This window comes from Rosa chinensis, chromosome 1, assembly GCF_002994745.2.
Source record: "Rosa chinensis cultivar Old Blush chromosome 1, RchiOBHm-V2, whole genome shotgun sequence".
Classification (NCBI taxonomy): domain Eukaryota; kingdom Viridiplantae; phylum Streptophyta; class Magnoliopsida; order Rosales; family Rosaceae; genus Rosa; species Rosa chinensis.
In genome coordinates, this window is record NC_037088.1 from 14050733 (window position 1) to 14070394 (window position 19662).

The window sequence follows — 19662 nt, forward strand, 5'->3', positions numbered from 1 at the left end:
TCCCTATTCTGCGTTTTGTTCCTCTTTTAGTTATTTTTCTTTGTTTGTTGATTTGTGTTCTTTGTTTAGCTTAGTTTATTTTTCTTTGTGATTAATTGGTTACCCTCAATCTCTGGCATCAAACGATCCTTGCTTACTCTATATTGCTAACAACTACATCTTGCAGGGTTAAGTTGAGCGCTTGTTTTTAGCGTATCAGTTAGCAAGATCAGTTGGCATGGCCGCATGGGCTTAGTTAGTTCTTTCATTTTCATCACCAATACCAGAATTTTAGCAATTATAATATTTATACGTACACTATGCCATCTATTCCCGTATGAATAGTAAAAAAAATTCAATGCAAAGGTAGGGTTGCAGTCAAGGTTTGAAAAATCGCTAGGCGCTAGTTGGGCGGTGGCCAAGGGACTAGCGCCTAGACGCATAGGTGGACAACTAGGCGGCGCCTAGGCGGTTTTGTATTTAAAATTAATTTTAATTTTGTTTTTATAGCACATAATTATATAAATAAGAATATATAATGACTTAATGAATAATAAAATAAAATAATAAAAAAAACCACACACCATTACGGTAAAATTTAGAAAAAATAAAAAGCTTGCACAAGCTGCACAACCAAGTACTTTTTTTTTTGGTCAGACAAGTACATTATCTATGGTCCAAACAAAAAAAGAAAAGTTAAAAAAAGCAAAGCATCATCTCTCTGTCTCTCTTGAAATCCGGTCAAATCCCAATCTCTATCTTTAATTCCTATAAAAAAGAAATCCCAATCTCTATCTTCTTCTCTCTCCATCTCTGCGTGAATATATCTCGACCACTCCACCCACCATTTTCCTCTTCTGCTCTTCTTCTTCTTCTTCAACAACTCCAAACCCATCTCTCTCCTATTTCTCTCATTTCTTTCGTTTCAGACCCAAAAGTTGTCGCCTTTGAAACCAAGAAAGCTCCATCTTTGAAATCCTCAAACCCCTCCAAAGCTGCTATGCCATCCACCCTCCTCTCAAATCTCCCCACAAAACCCATCTCAGCATCTTTCTCCCAGACCTGTCTTTCTCTTTTTCCAATCCAAAACGTTGTTGTCTGTTTGCATCTACCCATATTTGACCTCCCGATACGACTCAGAACCAATGCACTGCCACCTAGTCCAACCGCCCAGCACGTTTCTCCCAACCGCCCAGGCGCCTAGTCGCCCGCCTAGGCGGCCACTCAGCGCCATCCCGCCCACACCCACCGATTTGCCATTCCTTGAGGCGGAGAGCCGCCGCCCAGCTCCTGGGCGGCCGATTTTTAGAACACTGGTTGCAGTAGTACGTACCAGTCATTTTTTGTGCTTCTTGCTCTGTGAGCATTGCAGCAAATCCATTGAAACTTCTCTTGTAGCTATGAAGAAGCAGAGCTTCATGTGCAATATCTATGTTGCTGCTGTCAACTACGTCCTGTAGCATATTCATATGAAGATCAGGTAATATGGGTACCCCGTTCTTTGGCTTGTCGCCCATATACACAACATAAGCCTGCATCAAATTGCAAGATCCACATTAAGTGAGACGAAACTTTGAAAATCGACACAAAGCGATGTGGTCAAATTTTTAATATTAAATGCATAAGCTAAAGTAAGTTGATTTAGATTATTAGGACTAATAGAATTTGGGAGATATACCTTTCGGGTATCTTGAGCAGCTAAGTGAGTAACATCGACAAGCAGTAGAATACTGCAAATGAGGTTGAGAAGGAGAAACCATCGAAGAGCCATACTATTACTATGTATGCTGCTACTAGCTAGAGCCTATAAAGGACATTGCTCTCGTAGTCTCAACATGTATTTATAGCAAGAATTGATCGAGCAAATATAAGGTGAAAAAGTAAAGCTTCAAAACTCAAACTTTTTCACGTACATACAGTTCTCGATGCATGTGATTTGATTCAGGACAATATTAAATATGTGGATTTCATTAAGAAAAGAATAAACCCAAAAATGGTTCTTAAAGTGGAAGTGTTGTAACATAACTTTGAGATAGTTGACCATTTTTCATCCACAATTAACACTATGCCAAAAATCTTATCAGATGACGGTGGAAAACCATTGTGTGATATGGAGAGCCACCGATGTAGACCGAGCCGTTGTCTGATGAAAATACAGACAACGGTAGAACACAGTTGTCTGAGAAACATACAGATGACGGGTATATGTTAAAAGTGTTGTCCGATAGCTCGGCAGATGCCAGGCACAATTGCGCAGCAGTTGAGACACTGCTTTCAGACAACAGAACTTGTTAAATCCGTTATTTGTTAAGCATTGTCAGACAACAGAGTTCTAGTATTTTCTGTTGTGTGAGAGTAAATTAGAAGACTTATTTTTTGAAAAAACCATTGTCTGATAAATGAGAAATTTGTTGTATGATCATTTAAACATCCATTTTACCAGTAGTCATCAAATGGAAATAAAATTTGATGCAAACAATCAAATGAACTAATAGTACTCCAACCATATTTTAAACTTCAAAATACATTGGATCCACCAAGATACAATTCATATTAATCATTGTTCCACAAAATCATGAATAGGTGACAATTTATTGTTTAACATTGCATCAAGGGCAAAGACATTAGTTGCTAGAAATGAAACAGTATTTATTGGACTATTTATGATTGTTTGCCCACTTCGGCCACGACTAATGCTTGCTCCTGCTGCTCCTCTTTTTTTCTTCTGCTTCTGCCACCATATCAACTTGTTTCAAGAAGCTGCATGCAATACTCCCACATCAAAAGCCACACTACCCATGAGCAACATGACAACATGACACAAGCAAGAAGCTGTAGAGAAAGACCAAATAAAAAGACTTACATTTACATCTGGTAATGCAAACCTAAGTTTGGAAGACAGGTGATCTTTCAAAACATAATAATATAGTCACGCCTTGATAACATAGCTTAATTAATATGTCAAAGTATCCCAGAAGATGTGAAACAGGATTCTGCTTTCCTTTTATACACAAATATATACTAGAAAAATGTTGCTCTTATGGAGATTTTTGAAAATGCAGTTAGTAGTTTGCTGCACTGCAAGTACTTAGGCATTGCTATTTAGATTTGGCTTGGAATTTACTCTAGTCTATTGAATAATAGAAACCTTCCAATCTCATACAAAAAAGAAGAAGCTATAACAACAATACCATTGTGCAGCATCAGGCATCCTAAATTCATGTGTAGCAACAAAACTTGAGGTTGTAAGAAGGGAAAAAGAAACAATAGAAGTATAGCACAATACAACAAGCAATAACGACAACAACATAAACTCATGTATAGCAACAAAACTTGAGGTTGTAACAATGGAAAAAGAAACAATAGAAGTATAGCACAATACAACAAGCAAGCAATAACGACAACATCAGGCATCCTAAACTCATGTATCATTTTAATAATGACTTAGTTCTTGCATGTTCACTCAGTCAAAACCATAAGTCATAATAGCAAATTGAGACCTAAAAAGTAAGGATTGAATTTGATCGAGGAACCTGATATAATGGTGTCTATATATCAGCACATTCCCAAATCTGTAATCCAGTGTGTGCTCAGCTGGTTGCTCCATACATTGGAGGCATGTACCTACAAATCCAGTGCTCCACTACCAATAAGCTTTTGCTCTTCCACTTCTCTATCCCATCTCTGTGAAAAATAAAATACACGTGGCCACTGAGTAATCAGTAGACATCCAACAGAACCTATTCAAGCAATGTTACGAAACACTGCACTTAGTATCTAAGTGACATGAGAATGAAACTCTGGGAGGAGAAAGAAAACAAAGGTATGTTAAAAGTAATCCTGTTTTGAAAACTAGATTTGTTAGCAAGTGATCTATACCTTATTTCATCATTAGCTTGTTCTATTTGATCTAGTTTTCAATTGGACTGTCACCTATAATTCATAATCTTATAATAGATACATGCTTGGAAAAGAGAAATCTGATCTATAATTCATAATCTTAAACTATAATCTGAAACTTGAAAAGATAAAGAGATAAAGTTTAAGATATGCATGAGGCATGTTTATAGGTTTATGAGCGTGTACACTGAAAAATAAAAGATAGAAAGATAAAATTATAGTAAGAATTGCAGAAATGGGTTATGAAATTAGGCCCACATCACTGTCAAAAATAATTTTCAGATGACTATTGACCACAAATTTCTTGCTGATTCATCAACAAAGTGCACAAATAGCATGATTTGTGTCAATAATGGAATTAAAAGTAAAAGCTGTAAAGCGGAAAGAGCTTAAGAACAGCTGAGATTAACCAACTGTAAATGGTAAAACAGAGGTTGAACTTCTTGACAAAAGTTAGCATAGTGTAGAGAAATTTTACGTGACTTGTATCAGGACAAGGACTCCCTGGATCAAAGTTAAAAGAAAAGAACAATAAAATCAGTTGTCCCTTGTCCATTAAGTAATCCTATGCTAAATAAAGCAAATTTCCAAAACTAACCAGATGATTACCCTCCAGTTGATACATTTTTGGTCTTATCTATTGTTCCAGATGTCACCTATAGAAAGGTTATAATGAGCAAATGAAGAGATGTTAAAACAGTAATGCTCATTGGAGTATAAAACTGTCTTCAAATTAACTAGATTAATCTAGAGCTTGTAGATTGATCTGGAATCATTAAATCATAGCAGCAAATATCTAGAAGAATCATGCAAGTTGGAATATAAACAAGTTGTAGAAAAGCCTAGAATATAATTGATAATTGTATGAGTTAAGTCGGTGGTGTAACGGTTGGCTACTTATGTTGGTTGACTTGGCCTATATATATATATGTGTGTGTGTGTGTGTGTGTGTGTGTGTGTGTGTGTGCGCGTGTGTGTGTGTGTGTACTAAGCTTTGGGCAATTAATCAATCAATGAACTATCAATAATCATAAAAAGCCTCCTCTGTATCAAATTTCTTCTCCTCTCTGAGTCATTTCCTCCTAAGATCTTTGCTTTATAAACATCTTCTCCCAACTTCTAGCTCCTAAACACATTGTCCAAAATATATTGTCCTACCCCACTACTATCTAAAGCTTCTGCACCAAATTCCAACAGTGGTATCAACGCTACAAATTCTAACAAGAGATAATAGTACTTAACTAGAAACTAACTAATTTACATGCTTTCATTTTTAGACTATAGGTCTGGAGCTGCAGCTAATAACCCAATTAGTGATGGTTTATTAAAAGCATTTTGGAAGGGTCTCATGATTGTGGATTTAGTTGAGAGGGAATGACATTTCTTTTAGCTTTAGCTGCTAAATCCTGTTGGTAGCATTTCCTTAGTTTTCATTGATCTGGTTGATAAGTTTCCCCCTTGAAGCTCTGATGCTTCACAATAATTCCAGCTTATTTTTCTTAACAAGTCGACTGTCTTCCTAAATTTTAAAAACTTCCTATAAGACCCTAAGCATATCCTAGTGAGTGCGATGTCTCAAAAGTATACTAAATCAAAAATGGGGTATGTATTCACTAAATATAACTCCAACACAAGTTCAAGTACTTACAGGAGCTCCTAAGCTAGATGCTCCCTGCAAGTCAAACAATTTGGTTTTACTGATTATACACAAAGCAACAAAACGTTCAAATCTAGAACAAAGTAAGCACCAAGTCATTACTAACCTTCCAAACAAGCATGGCATCTTGATTGGTTTCCTTCTTGCCCTACTAAGTATACAAGCAAGCAACTTTGCTGCTGCCATTGCTAATCAACCTGCCAGAAATCTCAATTGATGACCTACATCTCTATCACCCACCTTTTCACCTCTGGTTTTCTTCCTCGTAATCCATCTCTTTGAGCTATTTGGAGGAGAAGAAGTACCAACATCCTCCATAGTGCTTAGCTCCAGAGTATCAATCCTCTTGCCTAAATTAACAATTACAAATTCTGGGTAACCTGGAAATAGCTAAGAACTTAAATAAAACCTTAAAAATAAATAACTTCCATCGATTCAATAAGTTTCAAACAAAACCCCCGAATTTTCTAATCTAACCCATCGACCTAGTATTGCATTTATCCCCAAATTTCAGCATTTTCCCTTTCAATCCCAAATCCACAGCTCCAATATCTGACTCCGATACCCAAAACCACAAAAAAAAAAAAAAAAAAAAAAAAAAAAAAAAAAAAAAAACCCAAATCCCAACCCCAATAGCTGATTTCCAAAATCAAAATTGCTTACCAGAATATTGTCTCGCCCTGAATAGCGACTGAAATCGGGAAGCCTTATAAAAACCGAAGCGAATCTCAAACCCTAATTTTATCCGACTCCGATTACAGACCCCAGGCAATCGATTGAGAGCAATTTCAACAGAGGAAAATGAATGAGAAGCGATGAGAACAGAGAGGAGAGACGAGTATGCCAGCCCTAATCGTAAAAACTCTGTTGGGGGTTTCCATAGAGCTCTTTTGATTTAGGGATCCTTCGCATTAACGCGTTCCAACGGAGAATCCCGACCCAATCACCAGACCAACGAATTGAAATGGAGTTTCTACAGAAAAACTATAAAACTGGGAGAGTGAGAAGATGGTGATGGCCAAGTGTTTTGACTTTTGAGAAGATGGTGTTTTCAGAATGATAGTGTTTTTCTAGAAGAAAAGGCCGAGTGTTTTGTTCAAGTGTTTGGAAATAAATCAAATGCAGCCCAAACACAAAACAAAATAATAACTTGTTGTCTCTTCAATGCTCCACTATCTTCTAATAGAAATGGACTCAAATAAATGATTGTTAGTCTGTTTAGCGAGTTTGTTCTCATTCCTAATCTCCCAACAACATAAATATACAATATAGATCACTTGATGTTTATGGTTAATTATTCTCATCAATTTTGTTTTCGCCGATTAACATATATTGTAGCAATATTGATCAATGTCTTGATCTATAATCAATCAATTGAAATTCAATTGTTCAACATTTTTTTGAACCATAATATAAATTCAAATTAATGAGAATAATTAATTAATAAGATAAAATTTAGTATGGTTCAAGGTCTTAGGTTTAGACCACAATATTTGAGTTTTAGGGTTTCATAAATCATTTTTATTGCTATTAGGGTTCGAAGTATCACAATTGAAAAAAAAAAAACAAAAATCACATTCAACAACTACAATGAACATGTTGGGTATCAAAAAAAGTTGATATCATAAAAAATTAGAGAAAAGACAAAAAATTAAGAAAGAGAGATGATGAAGGACAAACTTCTTTGTGCGTAGAGAGAATAACTTTGATAGACCTTTTTTTTTTTTTTGAAGAGGAAACTTTGATAGACTTTTTGAAATCTTTGGTGTCACGCCCCTGATTTTACACACATGAAAATCGATATATATAACCCCATAATTATATATGCGTGAACGTCCAGTCATCAATACAAAATACCTGAAATCTTTTTCCCTTTAACTTACACAGATATTGATGCACTGAACCCTCAAAGTTAATATACACTCGCTCTATAGAGTTATATATTTCACAAGCTTACGAATTAAATTGTCAACAACAAGATAAAACGTAAATGTAGCTCAGAGTAACTATACAACGGAAGTCCTTATCAACGGTAAAGTCACAAAGATGGCTTCCTACCGTAAAGCTGCAAAAGCGCCACCTCAGCTTCAGCCACGATTTCCCTGACCTGCAGGATTAACCCTACACCATTCCATTGAATAGTGCACCGGGTTTCCACACAACAAAACCCGGTAAGCTTATGAAGCTCGTATGAGTAACTCAAAACCAATTACACAAATTTCACAAAAGCCTCCTGCTCATAACCTCACTCCTAGCATTCAATTACACAAATTTTGGTCAAACAGGACTTCCTCAAGCAATGTTTGGCGTCATCCTAACGCACTACGGCGAATTCCAACATCACACTCATTTCCCATTCCCCCTTAGGAGCCTTTGTCATCAACATGACATCAAAGGTAAAAATCAAAGAGTCACCTTCCTATCCTCAACACAGAGTACAATTCGTCATCACTATGCTCTTAAGATAAATCAAACCATCAATCAATACAATCAAGAAGAAACAAGGCAATCACATATCAAAACAAGCCAAACAAATCATAGTAACCCCTGCATATAATTTAGTTCAGGAGGTCACATTAAGTCAAGCAATTCAAATCGTAGTAATCCTACACTCTGACGTCTGTAGGTAACCCCAACCATCACAGCAGTCCTCTCGATCTTTGTTAACTTAATAACAACTCAGCTCCGCTACCGAGCAATCATCACACTGATCATCACCTAGATTTCCACCGAGCATCACCCAGATATTCATCGTCCAACTGATCATCACCTAGATTTCAAGGATCATCACATAGATTCACGCAGATATCGCCACTCATCGCACAGATAGCGATCATCACATAGATTTCATTGATCATCACATAGATTTCGCAGGTCATCACATAGATAGCGATCATCACATAGATTTCGCTGGTCATCACATAGATAGCGATCATCACATAGATTTCGCTGGTCATCACATAGATAGCGATCATCACATAGATTTTGCTGGTCATCACATAGATAGCGATCATCCTACTCATATTCCTACACAAGCTACACAGATATTTCTATACAAGCTTTACATGACAATCATCACAAAGATTCACCATACTGATGTCATCGATTCATTACACAAATATTCCTACATAAGCTTTTCATGACAATCATCACAAAGATTCACCACGAAGTCACTAATACATGAATATATATGTATATCTATATACCCCATAATATATATATAGACACACATAGTCATCCACTCAGAAATGCCACTAATACCAATTATGGTCGTAGTTAACCTAATAACTCCAAGACAATAGGGTAGTCATGCTCACAACAAATATCGACCATATTCATAACAAATATTATCCTGCTCATAACAAATATCGATCATACTCATAACAATATCGATCCTACTCATAACACATATCGATCCTACTCATAACAAATATCGATCCTGCTCATAACACATATCGATCATACTCAACAAACGATAACGGAAATTCGTTCACTAATGAACCTTGTGAGATTACTCACCTCAGATTCCCGCTGCGTCTTCTATACAGAACCGAACTAACACTATCACCAACAACTCGTCCAATTCACCTTTAGAAGCAACTAATCACCAATGATCTCAAATCAGTAACGATTCACATTTGATTAAAGTTCGAAACACCTATTTTGAACTAAAATCCCCAAAGTGGCGCCAATCGAGGCAAAACCACATCCGAGACCTCCCAAAGTCTCCGGAATACGTCCACGATCGATGTGACCAAACCACAAGTCGATCGGACGCTCAAATCCTCACGGACAGAAAAATCAATCGATATGAAACTGCAAAAATCATAACAATTCCATACGAACTCCAAAATTTGCATATTATATATCGAAACGCTCGTATCAACGAGTAGAACATATATAATACCAAAAACAGTTCCTTAAGTGGCCGGAACACTGCCGGAACACCACCACAGACGGTGGTGCACCGCCGCCGGCCAAAACTCAATATTTCACAAAACTCCCAACATCAAAATTCTTCATCTAAGCATGCTTGTGAATTCTCATAACTAGCTCGAAGTCAGAAACAAGCTTAAGGGATCGAAAACTACCTCAAAAGCAGTGAACAGTAATCCCAACTGAGTTGATCGAAGTTTCACGTGAATCGATCCAAACAACCACCAAGGATCTATCAACGAGGCTACTCTGAGCTCAACCAAGAAGACTTGAAGCCTCGCCGACGTCGGAACAAGGATTTCCGACCGGGTCCGAAAACGCCAACCTGCACCGCCTTCTACCGCCGCCACCACCGAGAATCGGTGCTAGAGGACACCACAGGGACGACCAGACGGAGGAGACGATCCTATCTGGAAAGTTTCGTCGCCGGAGACCGCCGCAACTCGCCAGAAAAGTCGGGTCGGACCGTCTGGGTTCGGGTCGGGTCAGCCGGATAATTTCGATTCTGAGGGTGTGAACGAGAGAGAAGAGAGAGAAAGGAATAGTTTCCGGAAATGGAAATTATGAAAATAGTAAGTTTCTCCTTCGGGAAACTTCTGTTTATACCAAAATGGAAATTTCTTCCAATGGCCATAACTTCCTCATACGAACTCCGATTCTCGCGTTCCACATATCCACGAACTTGTATCGACGCGCTCTACAACTTTCGTGAAGGAAGTTTTCGGAGAATCCCAACGAATAAAAAGTCAACCTTGAGCCCCCCCCCCCCCCTAAAGTCATACCTTTCAAATAGAAATTCGTCCGAAACACTTCCGCTCCATCCACAAGCCACGAAACCGTCCAACAACCATAAATTAGATTCCGGAAATTCCTCGAAAAATAATTACGAATTTCCGGGGCATCACATTTGGTTTGGAGGCTGGAAAATTATTGGAGTTTGTTATGTACAGTTAACACTACAAAGTCCATGATTTTCTAATTCCATAAATATGAATGATATTTTGAATACCTCTGTACTTTTATTCATTTTTAAAAGTCCTAATTGAATACCCCTAGATTTTGGTGGAATTCATGAAGTCTTTAAAAATCCTAATTGAATACCTCAAGACTTTCATGGACTGTTAAAAGTCTATATTGAATACACCCAGACTTTTAAATTCCATAAATTTCTTTAAAACTTCCACTAATTCCATATACAATACACCCCCCTAAGCCTGCCTAGATAAGTTGTCAAAGATGCGAGCAGTGACTCCTTTTATTTTGTATTCATGAATCAGACAACATATAAATGAAGTTATGTTGTCTGATTCTGAACACATTAAATTTGAGCTGAGGTAGTAAGGAGGGAACATTGTTGCCTATGTGCAATCAAAGTATCAATTTTGGCGCTAGGGATAAACATTTCTCAAATCTGGACACTGTCATAAAGGAATTGTAGGGTTTTTTGCACCAACAGTGTCTGGAGACTCAGGTGACTGACAATATGATACCCGAACTTTAAAAGTTATCAAAATGATATCCAGACTTAATTTTTCGTATCAACGTCGTACCTGCTGTCAATTTCCGTCACGTTTCCGTCAATTTTGACCACATGCGAGACACGTGAGTCGCATAATGAGGGCAAAAAAGTCTTTTCCCCTCTATTAAATCCTAAATGAATAAATTAAAAATTAAAAATAAAAACTGAATTTTTTTTTATTTTGTTTATTAACCAAGATCCCAATCGGTGTTTCTCAAAAAAAAAAAAAAGATCTCAATCGGTGGGGAGAGGTTTTTTGCGTTTTCTTTGTCGACTCGCTGACTGCGAGTGTGGATCGGGTTGGGTTGCCGCAGCGGTGGTCGGGTTGGTCTGGGACGCCCAAAACTGGGGCTGAGAAGACCGGAACTGGGCCAGGGACGAACATGAGTTCCGGCAAGTCGAGGTTGAACTGCGGCGAGGAGGGGAAAGAGGTTATCTTTTTTGAACCCATGACGCCGGCTTCAGGTCTTTTAGGGAATGGTGAGGCGGCTACCGACCTGGTGGTCTTCGTTTGTCAAGTCGTGAAGTGAGGAAGGAGAATCGAAGGGGAGAAGCTTCATGGATTTCCGGCCAGCTTTCCAGATTCCGACCGTTTCGAGACCTTCAACCGGTGGCCGTAGCTTCCTCTTGACGTCGTGGACGTCCTTGTTGTGTCAGATTGTCCCAACAACGAAGCATGAGTGAGAATTGAAGGAGAGATGGTGTAGGGATTTCACGGTGGGTTTTCTTCCTTTTCCGGCGACCTTCGATTTCAACTCAGATATCAAAATTGGTCTTCCTTTTCCGGCGACCTTCCTTTTATGAGTATGAGATATTCCTTTTCTCTCGATCTTCTTTATCGTTTCGATAAACACATATCTACCTCTGCTGCTCCATCCATCGGAAGAACCCAGACTAATGGTTTTGTTAATTATTGGTAGTTTTCGTTGTACTATGGCAGTATGGCTTGATTTGGTCTATGCGTTTTGATGGATATTAGTCATTAATTGACAATTGCCAGTGCCATAGTTTTTTTCTCATATAGAGAGATGGAGAACCCAGTGCCAGTGCCAGTTCCTTTCTCTAAATAGATGGAGATCTCAGAGAGATGTTACGAGGATGATAATTAAATAGATGGATAATTGAAAAGGTTTATGGATTGGATTGAATATGGACATACCAGTAGAATTGAAGGCCAAGCTAACTGAAGTCAGCCGGAAAGGTTCGGAGATAGATAGCAAACAATGAACTTCGAGGCTCGAGAAGTGCCCTTCGAAGAGATGGATCCTCCTAATTCAAAACTGGTTACCTTTAAAGAGAGAGAGGAATTTAAGGAATTGAGTATTTTAAAAAAATAATAATAATAATTAAAATAAAATAAAATAAATAATAATAATACTAATAATAATAATAAATAAAGAAAAAGAAATTGAGGGCAAATCGGACTTTTTAGCCTCATTTAACGAGTCACGTGCTACGCACGTGATTAAATTGACGGAGACGTGACGGAAATTGACAGCAGGTACGACGTTGATACGAAAAATTAAGTCTGGGTATCATTTTGATAACTTTTAAAGTTCGGGTATCATATTGTCAATCACCTAAGTCTCCAGACACTGTTGGTGCAAAAAACCCGGAATTGTATTGTAGAGTGACATTTATGATTCAATTTTTGCCATTGTATCACTCGAAACCTTTGTGTTCAACCTGTAATATGAAGCATACTCTTACCCTGTAAGTCCTATGCTTTTTTTCAGACGGCATTACACTTCCCGTAAAGCTTGATAAAATATCACATATATAGATTAGTCACAAACAAAAACGACAAAAACCACCTGAAGGTCCCGGCAGTAACAGAATACAACAAACAGACAATTTCTCCTCCTTGTATGGCCATTGGCATAACAGTGGCATTATTAATGACTCCTTCTGGGTTACGTAATAGTAAATTAATTAGGGAACAATTTTGAGGTCAGCGCTTAACACAATATTATCAGTACCATTGGAAGTAGACGTCAACAGCACAAACTGGCACGGCAATATGGAGAACATGGGGGTTACACAGTGCAAAGTGACCATCACCTGGCCACTAAGCACATTATTCTATATATAAAAGATGAGTTCACTGTTCATTTGTTCATTCGTCGTTACTGTTCATTCAGAGGAGAAAAGACTATTATGCCCTCATTTGGTTTTTTTTACGCCTCTGCCACTTACCTTTTTTTTTTACTCTCTCTTCCTCGGTTCCTCTAGAAGCCTCCAGACCGACTTTTTTGTTCTCTCTTTTCTTCCTCCTGCTTCCTAAACTGCCTCCTTCACTCTCTCAGACGACTGGCTCCTCAACTGCGGCTCTTCCTCCAACGCCACCTTCTTCAGCCGTTTCTTCATCGGAGATTTCAATTTCAGGTCAGGTGTTGTCTCCACAAGCTAGCCTATTTTAATCACGAACAACAAAATCCCACCTTCAAACTCACTCTTCTTACCACACAGCAAGAGTGTTCACAACTGCTTCAACCCTTCAAGCTATAGTTTAAGCATCAAGAAAATCGGAACTCACTTGGTAAGTTTTCATTCGTCACCGTTTTCGGTTGAGGGTTTTGATTCGGTTGAAAACCCTTTGTTTTCTTTGCTGAAAAGCATTGTGGGTTTTAGTTTTCTTGACTATTTCTTATGTATGTGTGTGAAAGTTTGAATCTTTGGGGGTCTTTGATTGAGATGAGCTCGAATTTTGATTGAGATTGGAGATGGATGGGGTTTTAGTTGGTAAATCTGAAATTTTTCTTTCAAGTAGGTGTTCTATTTGATTTACATATATATGATTTTGTATGATTACATGCTTGACTTTGCGATTGATTTCAGAATTTCATTGTTGTTCGGTTTGCCTTTTGCAGGTTTGATGCGAAAAAGTTTGCAACTGATTGTTTTGGCGTTGTTCCTTTGTCTGTTGAAGGTGGGTATTTTAATTAGCGGTTTCTGTTGTGGTTAGGTTTTAAGTTATTTAAGTTTCTATGTTTTAGAGGTGTTTGTGCTTAAAAGAAAGATCAAAGTAAGTAAATCTTGCGTTTTTGGTTAGTTGAATTGATGGTTTTTGATGTGGATAAGTTTTTATTTATTTGGGTTTCTATGTTTTACGTGTGTTTTTTCTGTGTTTTATGGTAAGAGGTATCTAGATTGTTCATCCATTGTGATGTAATAGTCTACGTTTCATAATCAAGTTGTTTGGGTTCTGTTTACTGAGTTTCTATTGTTTGTGTAAATAACTGTTTGTTTTTCGATTCTATGAATACTGGTATGCTCTTCCGGAATGGGTAGATTCTTCAATTTAAAATCATCAAATGCACCTTCTTTGGGAATAGAAGTACAAACAATTTAGGCCTCCCATACCGACTTTTTTGCTCTTTTTTCTTTGGATATTTTTTACGCCTCTGCCACTGACCTATTTTTTTACTCTCTCTCTTCCTCGGTTCCTCCAGAAGCCTCCCCGACTTTTTTGCTCTTTTTTCTTCCTCCTGCTTTGTAAACATTCTCCTTCACTCCCTCAGATGACTGCCTCCTTCACTGCGGCTCTTCCTCCAACGCCACCTTCTTCAACGACTTCTTCATTGGAGATTTCAATTCCGGCTCGGGTTTTGTCTTCAACAACAAAATCCCACCTCCAAACTCACCCTCTCCTTACCACACAGTAAGAGGTCTCACCACTGCTTCAAGGTATAGCTATAGCTTAAGCATCAGGAAAATTGGAACTCACTTGGTAAGTTTTCATTCCTCACCGTTTTCAGCTCAGGGTTTTGATTTGGTTGAAAACCCTTTGTTTTCTTTGGAGAAAACGTTGTGGATTTTAGTTTTCTTGGCTATTGCTTATGTATGTGTGTGAAAGTTTGAATCTTTGGTAAGTTTTGATAGAGATGAGCTCGAATTTTGATTGAGATTGGAGATGGATGAGTTCGGCCATGAATCTAACCCACAACTTTATGATATTAAACCATAAAGGAGGTTTGATCAGGTTTCAATATTATTAACCTCAGTATTATGATATTATTAAGAATATATCCTTTTCATTTTTTATTCACAGTAGTTTAAACCAACTTTTATTGTTCATAAATCAATTGAATCAATTTAAACACAGTATACGTTTTGTCAATCAACAGTTTTGATGTCACTTAATGTAAAGATTTCATTGATTACTTATATGTCCTACAGTTTCAAATTCCAAAATTTTGTTTTCATATATCAAATACTCATTTATCAATTAAATTTGAATAAACTAATACATTTGTTATATGATTTCAGCTTTGACGATATAATGGAACCTGTGCTGGTTGGTGCAATGGAATCTTACAAATGTCATTATAAGATCAGAGTTCGAATATCAAGATTGTGGAGAGCAAAAAGTACAATACTGACAAAAATGATGGTCTGCAATGCGTTTTGGTTGATGAAATGGTAATTTTCTTACCTGCAATTATTTTTATCTGTTATGTTCTATCTCGATGTTGTGGAATTGGAAAATGTCACTATGTTCCATTTCAAATTGTCTCTCTGCAACTGATTTTTTTTTCTTTTCCATGTAATACAGGGTGATGCAATTCATGCAATTGTAACTGAATCTGATTACCACTTGGTTCACAAAAAATTGCATCAAGGCAAAGTGTATGATATTGATCATTTCTTTACACGAAAAAGCCAAGAGAGTTACAAAATTGTTGATCATTAAGTGCAAGTGTACTTCAATGCAAAGACTGTCTTTGAACCAGTTGAAGAAAGCTTCCCACCAATTCCACAACATCGGTTCTATTTTGTAGATTTTGACCAGCTGAGGGCACGCATTAACAACAATACAATTCTCTCAGGTGAATGAACAAACTACAAATAATAAATCTTTATTCATTATATGACATTTAATAATCTTCACTAACAGAATCTTTGTTTTTTTTTTTTTTTTTTTTAATGCAAGATGTTTATGGCTGTTTGAAGTTAGTTCTACCAGTGCATCAAGCTCCTGTCAAGGATAAAGAGGAATCAAAATGTGAAATTTATCTACAAAACTTTAAGGTAAAATTTTCATAAACTAGATCAAAATTAAATCTGCTATATTTTCCAGAAAAAGAAAAAATGAAACTAACTCTTCAAATTCAAAATCTAGAAGAGAAGATCTTAGAGTCACTCTCTGGGGTAACATTGCCAGACAGTTTGACATACAGAGCATTAAAAAACTGTCTCCACCAGTGCTCACAGCGTTGACCAGTTTAAAGATTAAGGAGCTCATGGGTAAGCATTATTCCAAAAAAAAAAAAAATTCCTTATGTTTTCTTTTAAGCCATCCTTCTATAATCTTCTATACCTTTCTTCTATAATCTTCTATTTCCTTAATTACAGGCTGCTGTTGCTGTTAATGAGAAGCTCGATTGCTGATATCTCTGTCTTAACACAGTAGAAGGCACCGCATTTTGAGACCTCGATGATCAATTGGACCGGTTTCAAGTATCGTTAGAAAGCCTTCTTTACTATTCATTTTGGGAAACTTTTAAACTTCTGATTTTGTGAAATTGAGCTCATTTGATCAAATCGGAGGATCCGATTGAGCAATCAGAGATATATGAAAGACTCCAGGTAAGCTTCTTATTTGATCAAATGGTTTGACATTTTGGGTGCAATTGATTGGGTTTTTCAATTTCGGTGCATGTTGGTTTTTATACTTTATAGCTTCCAGAGTTCTTCCTCAATTACAGTCTGCCATTCTTCTATAACCTTCTTATTCGATGGCTGCCAGTTCTAGGTGATAGCTGAGAGAGTGATTTAGAATAGAAAAGAGAGCAGCAGGTGAAGGAACAGTGATTTTGGGTGATGTCACATCAATCTCCCAGTTTTGGTAGTTGATCGATAGACACAGAGAGAGGGTTCGATCGATAGACTAAAGGAGAGAGGGGTAGAGTACCAGTTTGATCATAGAGATGGAAAGATGCTTTATCACCTGCTCGGGACATCAACTTGAAGCTTGAACAGGTGAAGGAAAGTACTACCTTTTAGGTAATTTGAGGGATGCATTTATTTCTCTCTGGGATTGATTGCATGTAATTTTGTATAATTTGTTTTGAGTTTTGGGAGTGCTTTTCATGTTTGTGGTTTCTGGGTCTATTGACATGGTGAGCTCCTTACAGTATATGCTGGTAAGGAATATGAAGGCAGGGTAAATCGAATTCAAAATTGAATGCCTTTGTTTGAACTTGAGTATTCAGCATAGGAAGATCATATTACTCTGGCAAAAATTGCAAGCTCTGCCTACTTTTTGTATCTTCTATTAATGTCTGGGATTTTGGTTTACTACTTAATATCATACTAGAAGGTCAATTATTATTGTACTAAGCTTTTAAAATCTGATTTGAGTATCTCTAGGGCTACAGCACATAGTACAAATGGAAAAGAAAAAAAAGCTAATATGTAACTGATGCATAAAAGTTAATTTTAAATCCTAAACTGAATTAATATATTCATCTTATTTAATTTTCCATATATTCATTGCATTTAAACGCAGCTGATCACAAGCAAAACAGCAGAAGAAGAATGTAGGTCGTTTCATATATTTGTATCAACTGTAGGTAGAATCAACAATCTGTTACTTTATTTTATTGAATGATGCATAATGAGATTTGACCTATTTGGAATTTCTCTCATGCCGCAATTCATATATATTTTTTTCCATAATATGTATATGAGCCTTTAATTCTTTTTAAGGCCATTATACACTGTTGCACCACCAGGCTATTAAATGGAAGAATGGCATGTTATACTTAAAATCATGCTCTGTTCTGAGTCATATGGCATCATGTTTGCTTGCATGTCCTGACCATAATCAGATTAAGGAATAACTTTATCAAGAAAAGAGAGGCCAATGTAACAGGAATAACCAAGTGAACCCATTGAAAGTAAACTCTGTAGTTCAAGCTTTGATTGCTCTGTATTTTCTGCCTACATTTTACAACTGAAGTTTTACTCAAATTACAAGTCTATATACCTATGTGTTAGCAGTTTTTGTAACGACTTCTTCATGTGCGTTATTATATCAGGCAATCTGGAGCAGGAAGCAAGGTGATATGACAACACCAGCTTAAACTAAGCAACAACAACATGAGATGAATATCCCTACGTACACATCGTTTATCAATATTGTATACCTTTAAGTTTTAGGGTTTATCAACTCTGATTTGAAATTATTGATTCTGGGGAGAAATTTGTGTGACATATCCTAATTATACAGCTAAAGAATTCAAAAGCTGTATCGACCGCAAAGGCTACGTAATTATGATATAACGGAAATCCCCGCGGCAAAGTGCGGGCGCTATTCCTAGTATATAATGATATTTAGAAAATGGTGATGGAGAAAGCACTAATCCTGAAGGAACCAAGAGGTTCTGGAAGAGATTATGGCACATAAAAGACGAAAAGCTCTACGGTATTTCCAGATATCCAATTTTGATATAAAACCAAAAATTCATGCGGGCGATCAACAGGTATCCAATTAGGGCTATTCAAAAATTAGAGTCGAACAAAGCGGCGTCGTTTCATATGTTTGAAGGCAGAGAGAAAACTAGGGATAAAGAAGGGGGGGGGGGACCTTGGGGTTGGTGACGGAGGCGTGCTTGCGGATCTCGGCGGCGACGACGGAGCCGAGGTGAGATGGGGCGACGACGTCGTGAAGGTTGTAGATGTCCATGACTGTAGGGATGGATCTGCAGGCGGCCCTGAAGAAGTCGAAGACTCGGTGCCGGGCTTCGTCGAGAGAGACCGAGTTCGGTGGCACTCCGAGTGTGAACGACATGTTTGCTCCACTCTTGAGTTCAGTCGAACGATTCAGCTATGTTGTACGCACCAGAGACCCACCCAGCCTAGACGTATCATGTGAAACACAGCTAATACGACGCCGTATCGGCTTCTTTTTGTTGGGTTTGGGTTTGGGTTTTTTTTTTTTTTTTTTTTTTGAGAAATAGTGGGCTTTTGGCTGCAAAGTTTGTATTGTTATTACTATCCCCAATTGGTCAATTCCTTGGTCCCTGCTCAAATACAAAGAACTTTTGCTGGGTGCACTCGGAAATGTGATCTCTTGAATTATACAGTACTTGAAAGTTTTACGATCGTTAGAATCAACTAAAAAATTTAGCGGTTTAAAAATTCAGAACATCACGTAATCTGAAACACGATAAAAGTTCTTCATTCTATTTTGCTGATATATTGGTACCATGACACGGAAGACATGTTGAACACGGGTTTCTTTTAATTCTTCCAGTAAGGCTTTGATCTAATCAATTATGCACCGTAAACAAAGAGTTATCCACCTTAGTTTAAAGCACCACAGCAACCAGGCATGTATTATGACTATTATCACATTCAACATCAAGGTACTGGCAACCATATTATCTCGCTAACACTTTAGTTCTTCAGTTTTTTGTAAGGTTAAGGCTTAGTTTGTGATTGATTTTGGAGCTGCTTTTGCTTTTGGGCTTATGGGATGTTGTTTGGTAAAGTTCTCTAAAAGTTGCTTTTGGGCCAAATAGCTTCTCCCAAAAGCTGATAATGAGAAGCAACAAATATTTGGGGAGCTGCTTGACTGCTTCTGTGAAAAACACGGAGCAACAGTGCATCTTTAATGAATTATACCAAGTTACCAATTCTATCCTCATCCTTTTCTAAAAACTAC

General features: G+C 37.4%; 1 protein-coding gene and 3 long non-coding RNA genes across 12 annotated transcripts; 2 read left to right on the forward strand and 2 right to left on the reverse strand.

The window, feature by feature from the left end:
• Nucleotides 1-571: 571 nt before the first annotated feature.
• Nucleotides 572-2350, reverse strand: LOC121050180 (subtilisin-like protease SBT4.13). The gene is made up of 2 exons (XM_040509529.1): nucleotides 1658-2350; nucleotides 572-1511 (listed from the first exon to the last, which is right to left on the reverse strand). Exons 1-2 carry the CDS (start codon nucleotides 1748-1750, stop codon nucleotides 1137-1139), a joined length of 468 nt encoding a protein of 155 aa, XP_040365463.1. The 5' UTR covers nucleotides 1751-2350; the 3' UTR covers nucleotides 572-1136.
• A 113-nt stretch (nucleotides 2351-2463) lies between these two features.
• On the reverse strand, nucleotides 2464-6714 carry LOC112173736. Of its 9 annotated transcripts, XR_002925677.2 has the most exons (6): nucleotides 5643-6150; nucleotides 5528-5551; nucleotides 4478-4535; nucleotides 4358-4383; nucleotides 3513-3663; nucleotides 2464-2811 (listed from the first exon to the last, which is right to left on the reverse strand). It is a non-coding gene; the product is annotated as an uncharacterized LOC112173736 (long non-coding RNA). The 9 variants fall into 9 exon arrangements; XR_002925678.2 differs by lacking the exon at nucleotides 5528-5551; XR_005802285.1 differs by lacking the exon at nucleotides 4358-4383.
• A 7968-nt stretch (nucleotides 6715-14682) lies between these two features.
• Nucleotides 14683-15939, forward strand: LOC112173760. The gene is made up of 3 exons (XR_005802295.1): nucleotides 14683-14721; nucleotides 15261-15820; nucleotides 15925-15939. It is a non-coding gene; the product is annotated as an uncharacterized LOC112173760 (long non-coding RNA).
• Nucleotides 15940-16023: 84 nt separating this feature from the next.
• LOC112173754 lies at nucleotides 16024-17977 on the forward strand. Its single transcript, XR_002925684.2, has 2 exons — nucleotides 16024-16238; nucleotides 16347-17977. It is a non-coding gene; the product is annotated as an uncharacterized LOC112173754 (long non-coding RNA).
• The last annotated feature ends 1685 nt before the right edge of the window (nucleotides 17978-19662 follow it).